The following is a 14,929-nucleotide window of genomic DNA, read 5'->3' on the forward strand; positions in this document are numbered from 1 at the left end:
GAGATCAAACCAGTCAATCCTGAATATTCACTGGAAGGACTGATGCTGAAGCTGAAACTCCAATACTTTGGCCACCTGATGCAAAGAACTGACTCACTGGGAAAGACTCTGATGCTGGGAAAGATTGAGGGCAGGAAGAGAAGGGGACGACAGAGGATGAGATGGTTGGATGCCATCACCGACTTGATGGATGTGAGTTTGAGTAAGCTCTGGGAGTTGGTGATGGACAGGGAGGCCTGGGGTGCTGCAGTCCATGGGGTCACAAAGAGTTGGACACGACTGAAGAACTGAACTGAACTGAACCCTGTCATCTTAAAATGTAAATTGTGGGAGTGGGTCTGGTAAAATTTTTACAATGTTGAGAAATTCTTTTGATTTATTGTAATAACCAATTGAAAAAGTATATAATTCCTTTGCTAAGGCTAGTGAGGGGGCACTCTCTGTCCCCCTTCTGATGCCTATGTCAGAAGCTTTCCCTGTCCCTTTTTATACTTTAATAAAACTCTGCTACACACAAACACACACACACACACACAAAGAAAGTATTTCAAGAAGGAAAGAGGATTGCAAATGCTAAAGAAAGGTAAAGAAATGGATGAAAATCTCACTTTATGCCATTTAATATTATTAGCCTTTTGAGTATATGTCATCTAATTCCTTTAAATTAGACCTCTATCACAACAATGGGCATCTTTTAAGATTAACCAGATCAATCACTGCTGCTGCTGCTGCTTCTGCTAAGTCACTTCAGTCGTGTCGACCCCATAGACAGCAGCCCACCAGGCTCCCCCGTCCCTGGGATTCTCCAGGCAAGAACACTGGAGTGGGTTGCCATTTGTTGCCATCACCCAAAACCCAGCTCAAGAGATTCAAAGTCATTCCTACTCCACTCAGAGGTTTCAGGCCCTCTTTGGCTTTAGAAAGGGTAAAAATTCCTGCTTTACAACCACTGATTAAATATGAAACCCAGTACCAAACACACCTCTTAATTTTTCTCCAACACTGCCATTCCAAGGACTTTCTTTCAGCAAATTTGCAGAACGTGAATAAATATCTGTGGCATGAGGCAACAAGAGCTGAAGATGTTTATGAAGCAATGCCACACTGCTTGAGTTCTGAGGAAAAAAGTTTCTAAATTACTACATTGGAAGATTCAAGGTACAAAAATTTCATGGTTTACCCAAATATCTGAGTTTCAAGGTCCCTGAGAAATGACATAGAAAGCAAAGAATCACATACCTCACTTATGTTATTGATATGGCAAAATGCCAGCAGCTGTTTCTGCAGTGAACATAGCAGTTCATGAAGATGAGCGGGCTGACTGTTCTCTGAAGATGATGTTCCAAGTAGAAATTTATCACTGTTCTTTTCTAGCTCCCCAAATGCTTGATCCTAAAATGATACATAAATGAAGATTATATCTGAAGTGTCTGAAAGTGAAATTAATGTCCTACCATAAATAATTCTGATTTAAGAAACCATGGTCTCCTTTCTCTCATTATTAATCCCTACATCTTTGCTACTGCTATGCAGTCATTAGCTATAATATGGTTAAGATTTATCATGCAATTTCAACTTGCTTTTCCATTTAAAAAAAAGGTAATAATGTTTCACCACAAAAACTTTGAAAATGCAGAAAACAAGAAAAAGGAAAACAACAATATCCAAAGACAAAACATATCAACATTTTAATGCTACTGTTTTCCCAACCTCTTTTGTAAAGATTTTCACACACTTGAATTTCTAACAACACAATTCTCAGAAATTAATTTTATTTCTGATTATAAAAGTAGTAAGTGGACTAAAGAAACATAACAACTAAATACAAAGTATGATCCTGAATTTGGGGGACAGGGGGAGGGTGCCATAAAGGGCATTACTGGGATAACTGTATAAATTTGAGCATGAACTATATATTATACAATAGTTCTGTGTCAATGTTAAATTTTCTGAATTCAATAACTGCTCTGTTGTTATATAAGAAAGAGAATGTTCTTCTTAAGAAATGCATGCTTAAATGCTTAGTAATAGCCAGTATGATTTCTACAATTTACTTTCAAATAATGGATGGAAGAAAGGCATATATGGCTGAAGGGTACAGGATGTTTCTTTGAACAATTCTTGTGATTTGTGCATAAATTTTAAGTTATTTCAAGTTAAAAATCGTTTTTAAAAAGAAATAGTGTAAAAAATTTAGAACATACTAAAACTGTATTTTTTTTAAAGAAAGTTTAAATCACCACTTAGCCAACCACTGTATCTAATATTTTTTCTGTATTTCTTTTCTGGTTTTCTTTGTGTCTTTTTTCATAAAATTCCATATTCTATTTTTAGTCTCTTTTCTAACAGATCTATAAATATTTTTTGTATTTTCATAAACCATATGTACATGAAATCTGAGACAAAATAGTCCACTGAGCATATATAATTTATACAACCATTCCCCAATTTTTAGATATTTTAGTTGTTTCCAATTTCTATTTCTTATAAATAATAATGTGATAAACACCCTTATGCACAAACTATGGTCTTTGTTTATAATATGCAAGAGAAAGTCTCAGAATATTTTAAGGCCCTCACTGTATAAGCACCATTTTAAGTGGGCAAATAAACACTGATAGAGACTGAATGTGTTCCTTCAAAATTCTTAGGTTGAACCTAATCCCCGATGCAGTGGTATTTGAAGGTGGGGCCTCTGAGAGGTGATTAAGTCATGAGGGCAGAGTGACCTTATAAAAGGGACCCCAGAGAGTTCCCTTGTGTGAAGACACAGCAAGAAGACAGCTGTCTATGAACCAAGAAACAGGTACCACCAATCTGCTGCCTCCTTAATCTTGGACTTTCCATCTCCATAACTGTGAGAAATAAATTGTGTTGTATATAAGCTGTCCACTCTGTGGTATTCTATTATAGCAGCACAAACAGACCAAGACAAGCAGTCTTATTCTAAAATCTTAGCACAAGACAACTTGGTTTAAATTATATCAGAAAGAAACAGTAATTTATGATTTTCAGCCTAAAAGCAGTTATTACAGTTAGTATTTTATTTCCATTTCCATATAATATACACATCTGCTGCTGCTGCTACTAAGTCGCTTCAGTCGTGTTCACATCTACTTCAGCCCTAATGGGATTAGAAAGGCAATACTTTAATAGAACTTTGGGGAAAAATTTCAATCAATACCAAATGGATATACTTATAACATTGTTTCCATTCCACCTGCAGCCAAACATCAGATCAAATTTATATTCTTAAATCTGAAAGAAAATAATTCTACAGGAACAACTGTCACTCTGACTTAATCAACAACCTTTTAAGTTGGGCAGAATACAACACTAAGTGAAAGTCACTCAGTTATATCCAGCTCTTTGTGACCCCATGGACTATACAGTCCATGGAAATTCTCCAGGCCAGAATACTGGAATGGGTAGTGGCTTCCTTCTTCAGGGGCTCTTCCCAACCCAGGGATCAAACCCAGATCTCCTGCATTACAGGCAGATTCTTACCAGCTAAGCCACCAGGGAAGCCCAAGAATACCGGAATGGGTAGCTTATCCCTTCTCCAGTGGATCTTCCCGACCAAGGAACTGAACCGGGGTCACCTGCATTGCAGGAGGATTCTTTACCAACTGAGCTACTAGGGAAGACTTGTACTGAAAAAAGGAATATACAGACCTGACCCTGAAGAGTAGGAGACAATATGAAATGATACACAAACACTTTGAAGTTTAGTTACACAGTACACTTTGACTCTAAAAACTGATAAGAGGTATTAAGTTATAGTTACATGGTTAGAAAAGGTTATTTCAGCAAGGCTTCCTAGAAGCCTTCCTGGGCTTTCCTGGTGGTTCAGAAGGTAAAGAATCCATCTGCAATGTAGGAGACCCAGGTGTGATCCCTGGGTTGGGAAGATTCCCTGGAGAAGGGAATGGCTACCAAGTCCAACATTCTTGCCTGGATAATCCCCTGGACAGAAAAGCCTGGCAGGTTGCAGTCCATGGGTTTGCAAAGAGTCAGACACAACTGAGTGACTAATATACTTCTCATGCAGTTATAATTACATGGTTAGAAAATGTTGTTTGAGCAAAGCCTTCCTAAAACAGTCAAGTGTTAAAGAAGTCACAGACTGGCAGACAAGTAGAGAAGAGATAGATGTGCTACACACAAGCTCAGGACAGTGTGGTGTATAAGCCAAATGATGAAGGGTCTGAAAAAGTTTTGATTTAATAAAACGAGGTTATTTAATACAACAAGGTTATTCTAGCAGTAAGATGCTGAGAGGAGACCAGTGACAGTGACAACAGTTAAAACACTGTTATTACCATTAGGTCATGACGGTATGGATTAGAACCCATAGAAATGGAAAGGAAAAAAGAGAACAATCTAAGAAATACCAGAGAGTAAGAATTAAGGGCATTCTAATAAGAAAAAGCAATACTACTGTCCATTGTCTTTTCTCCTACTGACCAGCCTATTTTTAGTCAGTATCAACCACACTGTTTAATTATAAGATTCTATCTGGTAAGATTAATCCTTTCCTCATGATTCTTCTCTTGCAAAATGTTGTTGACTATTTTTATCTGTTTATTCTTACACATTAATATCAGAAAAAATTTGGTAAAATTCCAAAATAAATCTCTTCGGAATTCTCAACTGTAAGTCACTTGGCACCCACAATATTTGAGAATATCTGACACATTTCCCCCCTTTTGGGAAGTGGAGTCTAGTTTTATTTATTTCCTAAGTGTTTAAATGTCAAAATACTTTGACCTGAAATGATCCCTCAGTTAAGTTCAGTTCAGTTCAGTCGCTCAGTCATGTCTGACTCTTTGCGACCCCATGAATCGCAGCACACCAGGCCTCCCTGTGCATCACCAACTCCCAGAGTTCACTCAAACTCATGTCCATCGAGTCAGTGATGCCATCCAGCCATCTCATCCTCTGTGGTCCCCTTCTCCTCCTGCCCCCAATCCCTCCCAGCATCAGGGTCTTTTCCAATGAGTCAACTCTTTGCATGAGATGGCCAAAGTATTGGAGTTTCAGCTTTAGCATCAGTCCTTCCAAAGAACACCCCCAGGACTGATCTCCTTTAGAACAGACTGGTTGGATCTCCTTGCAGTCCAAGGGACACACCCTTCAAAAAAAACCAACCCAAGTATTTTTTTCTTTTTTTTTTGGCCACGCTATGTGGAATGTGGGACCTTAATTCCTTGATCAGGGATCAAACCTGTGCCTCCTGCACTGGAAGTTCAGAGTCCTAACCACTGGACTGGACTGCCAGGGAAGCCCCCAACACACGTTTTCTTCTTCTTTTTTCTTTTATTACAAAAAAAGGACAACTTACTGTATAAAATCCTAAATTTCTTAAGAGAGTCTTCATCAAAATTTCAGCCAGATGAGTGTCTGGATGGCAGCTCTGAGTGCCATAAGGTTGATCTGACAGGTTTCCATAGCCAGTACATACGGAAGAGAGGTCAGCAGCATCAGAGGGTGAGCTATACCCAAGTAAGGAGGCTACATGGGTATGATCTTGCAAACTTGTCAGAATAATATCCAGTTGCATTCTCTAAAGAAAAATATTCCCATGGATGAAATAGAACAAATAATTAGCTTAAAATGCACTAGAAAACTAAATTAAAAAAAAAAAAATCCCGAGGGGGGAAAAAAAAAACTATTATGATGCTAACTAATGTGCTTTATATCCTAATAGACAGTAATCTTTTAGAAAATGTGTAGTTTTTTTAAAAAGCTATCCCATTAACACCATTTTAGAAACTGCAACTTAAAGGGTTGTATTACATCCTTACTACCTGAAACTCTAAGCTAAAATGGCACACTATACATAATAATTTTAGCACTATAAGGAGGAGGAAACGTCAACAGATAAATTACAGTACACATTCTTCTACAAAATTACCAATGAAACTATCTATTCTAATGTTTAATATATCTATCACTTGAAATCTAAACTAATGCAAAATTCTCATTGGAAAGCATCTGTGGCTATTATACTGCCAGTAACACTTTTTCCCTGAAATCTGTAACTCTACAATTGAGTGTTCAATTTGATTGAGCAAAATATACTTATTTTAATGCACAAATGACAATAAAAATGGAAAGAAGAAGCATACTCATATCATCAAGAACTTTTCACAACAGTCATCTTCCTTTACTTTTTATATAAACTATTTCAAACAAAGTTCTGGGCATGAAACCAACAGTAGCTCATGCCCTTGATTTCAACTCCACACACTACAAATAAATTCAGTTCTCTGGCTTTACGGTGTAAACAACATTGGAAAAATCAGACATAATTTTAATAATGAGCCCCAAATCACTTAAGTTATCACTTGCTTCACTTTCATTAGAAGCCTGGGAACTCTTCCAACACAAAGCATTAAATACTAGAATGTACCAGACTCATAAAGTGAAGTATTATTTCATGAACACTGGCAACTGATTAGTTTTATTTTGCTCTCAGTCTTTTTTTGATAATATAGTACTGGTTTACTTAAATACCAGACAAAGGCTCACCTGTCCTTTAGATAAGCTTTCCCATCTATCAGGTCCTTGGGGTAAAAGAGAATGAAGTAATTCCATACGTTCTCGTAATGGAGGTAACAGCATGGTTGCTCCCACTGACAGAGTTTCAATTACAACCTTATATTAAAAAAAAAAAAGTAGATTTATTTGGCTTGGTTCTTACATTTTTAATAGGAACACATAAAAAATAAATCCACAGACTACTAAGATCAAAGAAATCTAAAGAAGGTGGATCATAGAAGTCTAAAGAAGGTGGCATATGAATAAAAGAAAGCATGACAAATCCTTCTTTAGACGTCTTTAAGAAGACTAGAATTTTGGATTTGCCACTACATAGCTAATCATTATGCAATAAATATTCAGTGTTGAGTCTAATAGTGTCGAGCCTGATAAAGCTCTTTGAAAAGTGCTGGGAATGTAGCAACAAACAAGACACATAAAAGCCGTGCTTACATAAGCATATAGTCTAATAAGAAAAAGAGACCCTGAGTAAGCAATTTTAAGTGTGAAAAGAGTCACACAGAAAAAGTAAAATGAAGTGCAAACTTGAGTGAGCACCCATACATAAAGGCAATTAACACAGTCTATGGGCTACCCAGGTGGGCGCTAGTGGTAAAGAACCTGCCTGCCAATGCAGGAAACATATAAGAGATGCAGGTTCAAGCCCTTGGTCTGGAAGACTCACTGGAGGAGGGCATGGCAACCTGCTCCAGTATTCTTGCCTGGAGAATCCCTTGGACAGAGGAGCCTAGTGGGCTACAGTCCATAGGGTGGCACAGAACTGGACATGACTGAAGCGACTTAAGCACACTTGCATGGGCTCATCATGGAGGGTCTCCCTGAGGATTAGGCATTTAGGTTAAAAACGGAGCAGGCCTTAGCCAAACAAATGTGTAGGTAGCAGGAACAGCTTAAAAAATAGCTCTATTATCTTAAGCCTCAAACTTCTCTGGGTCATAGCTTCTTAATCACTAAAATAATGGTGCTGAATAAGAAAAAAAGAAACACTCTATATGATTAAGAAAACAGCTCTTATAAATTAAAAACATAAGAAAATAAAACCTCAATAGCAGGGTTAGAATATAAAAATTAAATTTCTCATAAAGTAGAGGAAAGAAAAGATAAAAAACAGGAAAGAAAACCTAAGAAAATTCAGAGGAATGATCTAGGAGGTCTATTACCCAATAATGAGTTTCAGAGAGAGAGAGAAAGAACATAGAAAACAGTGAAGAGGAAATCATCACACACTTCAAGATAATTTCTTAATACTGAAGGCTATGAGTTTCCAAATTAAGAGTCTATCCAAATATACGTGACAACGGATAAAACTGGACCCACAACAGTTCACATCATTTTAAAATATGAGAACAGAGAAGTAGAACTTGTTATAGAATCCAGAAAGGAAAAGATATCCATAAAAGGATTAAAAATTTGAATAGCATAGATTTTCTCACTAACAATCTGAAAGCTAGAAGAATTTTTCTACAATTCTTATGGAAAAATCACTGTATCCGTTTTGCTTTTTTTTTTAATTGACATACAATTCACATCATAAAATTTACTTTTGAAAGTATAAAATTCAGTAGGTTTAGTTTATTCAGAGTTGTGTAACCATCACCACTATCTAATTTAGGACATTTTCATCACCCTCAAAAAAACCTTGCCCATGAGCAGCCACTTCCCATCTCTTCCTCACCCAAAACTTCTGACAACAAATTAACCTACCTTGTGTCTCAATGGATTTGCTTACTCTGCACATTTCATATAGTATGTGACCTTCTGTGACTCATTTCTTTCATTTAGCATGGTTAGAAGAGTCACCCATGCTGTAGCCTGTATAAGTACTTCATTCCCTTCTATAGCTGAATAACATTACATTGTATGGACATACATTTTGTTCATCCCTTCTCCAGCTGACAGACATTTGTTTGTTTCCACTTTTTGGCTATAATGAATAATACTGTTCTGAACATTCATGTACAAGTTTTTAATAAATTCTCAGATATAGACGCAGGTGGAATTGCTACTTTATATGGTAACTGTACGTTTAACTATTAACAGAACTACCTGTTTTCCAAAGTGGATGTATCATTTTATATTCCCATCAGCAATATATGAAGGTTCCAATTTCTGTACATCTTCACCAATGCTCGTTATTATCAGGTTTTTGTTGTTGTTGTTGTTGCTGCCGCCCTGGGTCTTTGTTGCTGTGTGCAGGCTTCTCATTGTGGTGGATTACTTTACTGCAGAGCACAGGCTTCAGCAGCTGCAGCGCGCAGGCTCTAGAGCACTGGCTCAGTAGTTGTGGTGCATGGGCATAGTAGCCCGGTGGCATGTGGAATCCTCCTGGACCAGGTTTCAAACCCATATCCTCTGCAATGGCAGGCGGATTCTTAGCCACTAGACCACCAGGGAAATCCTATTATCAGTCTTTTTGATTACAACGATTCAATGGGTATGAAGTAGTATCTCACTGTGATTTTAATTTGCATTTCCCTTATGCCTAATGATGAACATTTCTTTCATGTACATACTGCCCTTAGGTATTTCTTCTTTGAAGACATGTCTATTCAGATTTTTGACTCATTTTTTGATTGGGCTGTCTTTTTACTGTTGAGTTGCAAGAATATTTTATATATTCTGGAAACTAGAATCTTATGAGACATGACACATGATTTACAAATATCTCTCCCATTCTGTGAGTTTTATTTTCATTTTGTTGATATTGTCATTTTAAGCATAAATGTTTGTTAATTTTTAAAAAAACAAAGACTACTAGCAGCATTTGGAAGTGTTCTTTCAAAGCTGTTGAGCAGGCACAAATTTCTTGTTTCAGATCAAGTGTTATGTCTTCAACTTAAGTGTACTCTTCTTTGGTCCTGATGGATGTTGCAGAGTTTGTTCCTTGCCTGATCTGTACTTGAAGCAACAGTTTCAAGTGGTAAAGTTTAATTTGTCACTCTTCATAACCAACAGCTCAGCATTCCCTCTCCAGCACCAGCATAAAAATAAATGTATTTCAATTTTTATAAAGTCTAATTTATCTTTTTTCTTGGCTGCTTGTGTTTGGGCATCATATCTAAGAAACCACAGTTCAATTCAAGGTCATAAAGATGACAGATGAGCAAAAATTTAATATATACAAATAGCAAAAGATTATTCAGCCTTAAAAAGGAAATTCTGACACATGCTACTTAACACGGATAAATTATGACAACGTTATGCTAAGTGAAAAAAACCACTGACAGACAATGTATGATTCCACTTCTATGACATATAAGTGTCCAAATCGTAGAGAAAGAAATTATGACATACAAGTGTCAAAATCATAGAGAAAGAAAGTAGAATAGTAGTTGCTAGTGGCTGAAGGAAGGGGGAGAATGGTATGTTATTGTTTCATGGATACAGAATTTCAATTTGTAAGATGAAAAGAGAGAGATAAACAGTGGTGATGGTTGTACAACATTATAAATTTATTTAATACCACTGAACTGTATACTTAAAAATGGTTAAGATGGCAAAGTTTATGTTGTATGCATTCTACCACAATAAAATTGGGTACTTGTGCTCAGAAATTCATCTTCTGGCGGAAAAGAGAAACACAGTTGTAAGCAGACAACCACAAAACAATGTGATGTGATGAGAACATACATGGAGAAATCAAACCTGGCAGCACAGCAGGAAATGAAAGGTTTCTCAGAAGTGACATTTGACCTTTAGGTTAGACAAGCTAACAAAAAGGACAAGTAAAAAAAATTTACTCCCACCAGGAAAACAGAAGTAACAGAAAGAACATCCAGTTGAAATTTACCAATACAAAGCTGAATTTACAGGCTACAACCTCAAGGAGAAATGTGACTGAGACATAGATGTACAAGTCTTATACTCTTACCTCTTGGATTTCATCTGGGACAGTTGAGTCCATCAGTCTGAAGAGCAAATTTCGAAGTGGACCTGCCTGTCTCCCAAGGATGCTAGTAGCTACCCCTCCCGCAAGTGCAAGAGCAAGGTGATTTGAAAGCAGCTTCAGGCACAGTTTGAGGAAATTGTGGTGTTCCCTGAAACCAAATAAACTGCTATAAACTTCTGGAATATAAAAGAGCATGTGCTATCTACTTTGGGTAACATTTTTTTTCTCTTTAAAATTTTTTTCAAATTATGACTAACAGTAATTTTAAAATCATAGTTCATGAATTTATGGATAATTTTTCCTAAAGCTTATTATCAGTAAGTATGGATGTTGAGCTCTTTTTTTAATAAAATTTCATAAAATTGAGGGAGAAATTGAGTAAGAAAGAATAACTCAAAATTCAAAATGAGTAATTGATATGTGTGCACGTGTGCACATACACACAGACACATACAAATACACATATATTATATAACATACCTTGATGAAGGGAAAGGGAGTGGGGGAATCTCACTGTTTATTTTATCACAATATCTCTCAAGAAATGAACGAAGGTGTGAGAAGGTACTCTCTTCAAGATCTACACAATAAGGTCGGTGCCAGGCAACAACTTGTCTAGAAGGAAGCATAAGAAAATCATGAAATACCCTTAACATGAAATTTTCACACACAATCAAAAATAAAAATTAAGGGTACTAAAGTTGAAACATATCAATAAGATATACAAAGACCTTTCTGATTAAAAAGGTGATAAAAACCCTTCATTTTATCGACTGAAGAAGACCAAGAATATGCCATTTCTAGAATTCTTCAAGAAGAAAATATATGCTATGCTATGCTATGCTAAGTCACTTCAGTCGTGTCCGACTCTATGTGACCCCATAGACAGCAGCCCACCAGGCTCCCCCGTCCCTGGGATTCTCCAGGCAAGAACACTGGAGTGGGTTGCCATTTTCTTCTCCAATACATGAAAGTGAAAAGTGAAAGTGAAGTCGCTCAGTCGTGTCCGACTCTCAGCGACCCCATGGACTGCAGCCTACCAGGCTCCTCCGTCCATGGGATTTTCCAGGCTAGAGTACTGGAGTGGGGTACCATTGCCTTCTCCACTTAATTTTAGCCACTACTTAATTTAGGAGGTCTGGATATTCATTCACCTTAAGTCAAAGTGCTGAACGGCATGAATTACTACAGCCCCTTCTGGTTCTTAGGATCCATAAGATGTACAGTTCATATTAAGAAAAATAGCCTGACTCTGTACAGTGATATCTTGAAATGTAGTGGGTGGGCCAAAAAGTTTGTTCAGGTTTTTCCGTAGGATTTATGGAAAAGCCTGAAAGAACTTTTGGCCAACTCAATACTAAAAGAAAACCTGTTCAAAACTCTTGTGAAAATTTTCAAGATCTTGGAAATCATTTTCTACATATAAAGTAGAAACCTGAAGATTTAACACTGACACTAAGTTATTTATATTCAATTTATAGTATTTTCAGCTTTTGTTTTAGAGGGTAATTATCTACAGATGTTTAAAATTGGTCAGAATGTTATAATAAACCACATCTGAACCAAAGGTTTAGAACACAAATACAATATATTGCAAATTATAAATTAGCCCATATACATCTGAACATAGCTGAAATAACTCCCAAATTTCTTAAAATTCAATCTTCAAATATTGGCTAAAAATTATCTGATTATCTAAAACGATATGGTTATCATGTTGCTGCTGCTAAGTCACTTCAGGAGTCTCCAACTCTGTGTGACCCCATAGATGGCAGCCCACCAGGCTCCCCCGTCCCTGGGATTCTCCAGGCAAGAACACTGGAGTGGGTTGCCATTTTCTTCTCCAATACATGAAAATGAAAAGTGAAAGTGAAGTCGCTCAGTCGTGTCCGACCCTCAGCGACCCCATGGATTGCAGCCCACCAGGCTCCTCTGTCCATGGGATTTTCCAGGCAGGAGTACTGGAGTGGGGTGCCATTGCCTTCTCCGATGGTTATCATGTTAGGAAAAAGTTAAATTTCTGCAAAAAGTAACTTCCTTTATCTAAAAATATGGCCACTGCTTAAAAAAACAATGACACAGATAAAGGGCATGGAAACTAATTAACTATTATTAAAAATCAATGACACCTAGTTCTGATTTTGATTATTTTAATTTAGTTTCCTCCTGATAAGTGGACACAATTTTTAAGATCAGTATCTGGAGAGAGAGAAGGAATTCAAAATGTTTAAAAGACATTTAAATTAAGATAGTATTTTAATGTACAATATAACTTCTTGCTTATGAAATACATTTAACCTCAACATTCAAATTGAAAGATATCTAGATGGCATGTGTATGACAGTAAAAAAAGCCATTATCAGAAATATTCAGAAGAGTATTTGAATAAAAAATAATTTAATAAAAATTAAAAATTTATTTTGAATAAAAATCATTGTTGAATAATACATGAACAATGTTCAATTATTTCTGCTTTTATTAGTGTTTTTGCTGTTAATAAAACACAGGAAATTTTAAACAGGGGTACACTTACCTGTCCCTAGGAAGAGCAGTCCATGCTAGACTATGTGATGTTCCAGCAGAGATCTGTTGAATAGCTATGCCATCTAAGCCACTTACTTTCTTTGGTTTAGTAATAGGACCTGTGGAGTTTCCTTGTCCACACTGCCCCATTGAGTTATTTCCCCAGGCATAAACTTCATTATCTGAAAACAAAACATAAAGAACAAATGAAAACTCAAATTTAAATGTAAAACACTGGAATTCCCCAGTGGTCCAGTGATTTAAGAATCCACCTGCCAATGCAGAGGACACAGGTTCAATCCCTGGTCTGGGAAGACCCCACATGCCACAGAGCAACTAAGCCCATGCCCACAACTACTAGGCCCACATGCCACAACTATTGAAGCCTGCGCACCCTAGAACCCACAATTCGCACACAGCAAGAGAAGCCACCACAATGAGAAGCCCGCACACTGCAACAAAGATCCAGCACAGCCCAAAAAAAGAGAAATAAATAAATATAAAACACTTATGAAAGGTACTCTTTAACACTATCTCTTTAAAAACAAATGATCTTACCATGAGAAAGAGCCAAACAATGACTGTCTCCAATAGAAATATCAACTATTCTTGTGGCAGCCAGTTCTTCAATAAGCTTTGGTCTCAGTGCAGTAGCTTCTGATGAACCACAACCTAGACAAGCTCCACAGCCCCAAGCATAGACCTGAAACAAACAAAAATACACTATATGTTAGGGTTTCCCTGGTGGCTCAGTAGTAAACAATCCGCCTGCCAATGCAGGAGACACAGATTCGATCATTGTCAGTCTATTACCATAGCTTTCGCTTTATGGCAGAAAGTGAAGTGGAACTGAAGAGTCTCTTGATGAAAGTGAAAGAGGAGAGTGAAAAAGCTGGCTTAAAACTCAACATTCAAATAACTGAGATCATGGCATCTGGTCCCATCACTTCATGGCAAATAGATGGGGAAACAATGGAAACAGTGACAGACTATTTCTGGGGGCTCCAAAATCACTGTAGATGGTGATTGCAGCCATGAAATTAAAAGACGCTTGCTCCTTGGAAGAAAAGTTATGACCAACCTAGACAGTTCATTAAAAAGCAGAGACTCTGAATGTCTAGTCAAAGCTATGATTTTTCCAGCAGTCATGTATGCATGTGAGAGTTGGACTATAAAGAAATCTGAGGACCGAAGAATTAATACTTTTCAATGGTGGTTCAATGGAGAAGATTCTTGAGAGTCCCTTGGACTGCAAGGAGATCCAACCAGTCCATCCTAAAGGAAATCAGTCCTGATTATTCACTGGAAGGACTGATGCTAAAGCTAAAGCTCCAATAGTTTGGCCACCAGACGCAAAGAGCCATCTCATTAGAAAAGACCCTGATGCTGGGAAAGATTGAGGGCAAAAAGAGAAGGGGACGACAGAAGATGAGACGGTTGGATGCCATCACCGATTCAATAGACGTGAGTTTGAACAAGCTCCACGAGTTGGTGATGGACAGGGAAGCCTGGCATGCTGCAGGCTGCAGTCCGTGGGGTCACAAAGAGTCAGACACGACTGAGAGACTGAACTGAACCAATCGCCAGAGCTGGACCCTTTCCACCACCAATGAACAGAGGGAGGTTAAAACATGCATGGAGAAAATCAAAAGTTTAAAGGGATTACACAATTCTGACTATCTTAAGCCTGAGTAACCCTTTTCCAGAAACACCTAACCCTCTCAGATTATTTTCCATCTGGAAATATTCTCCTTGATCTCTCTTTTGATCCCCTTCTTGCCTTCTTAGTTTATATCACTGATTCCAGCAGAGTATATCATGAGAAATGCTGGGCTGGAAGAAGCACAAGCTTGAATCAAGATTGCTGGGAGAAATATCAATAACCTCAGATATGCAGATGACACCACCCTTATGGCAGAAAGTGAAGAGGAACTAAAAAGCCTCTTGATGAAA

General features: G+C 37.4%; 1 protein-coding gene across 18 annotated transcripts in view; it reads right to left on the bottom strand.

Moving 5' to 3' along the window:
- Positions 1 to 14,929, bottom strand: part of HERC1 (HECT and RLD domain containing E3 ubiquitin protein ligase family member 1) — a 237,851-nt gene that overhangs the window by 124,676 nt on the left and 98,246 nt on the right. For all 18 annotated transcript variants that reach the window (XM_044925089.2, XM_044925090.2, XM_044925098.2 and 15 more), the window contains 8 exons: positions 13,535 to 13,679; positions 12,987 to 13,158; positions 10,934 to 11,068; positions 10,436 to 10,601; positions 6,535 to 6,660; positions 5,345 to 5,566; positions 1,240 to 1,392; positions 983 to 1,115 (listed from right to left, as the gene is read on the bottom strand). In XM_044925089.2, the coding sequence (XP_044781024.2) occupies positions 983 to 1,115; positions 1,240 to 1,392; positions 5,345 to 5,566; positions 6,535 to 6,660; positions 10,436 to 10,601; positions 10,934 to 11,068; positions 12,987 to 13,158; positions 13,535 to 13,679 (1,252 nt within the window). The remainder of the gene's footprint in view (positions 1 to 982; positions 1,116 to 1,239; positions 1,393 to 5,344; positions 5,567 to 6,534; positions 6,661 to 10,435; positions 10,602 to 10,933; positions 11,069 to 12,986; positions 13,159 to 13,534; positions 13,680 to 14,929) is intronic.

Source organism: Bubalus bubalis, chromosome 11 (assembly GCF_019923935.1).
Source record: "Bubalus bubalis isolate 160015118507 breed Murrah chromosome 11, NDDB_SH_1, whole genome shotgun sequence".
NCBI classification, from domain to species: Eukaryota; Metazoa; Chordata; class Mammalia; order Artiodactyla; family Bovidae; genus Bubalus; species Bubalus bubalis.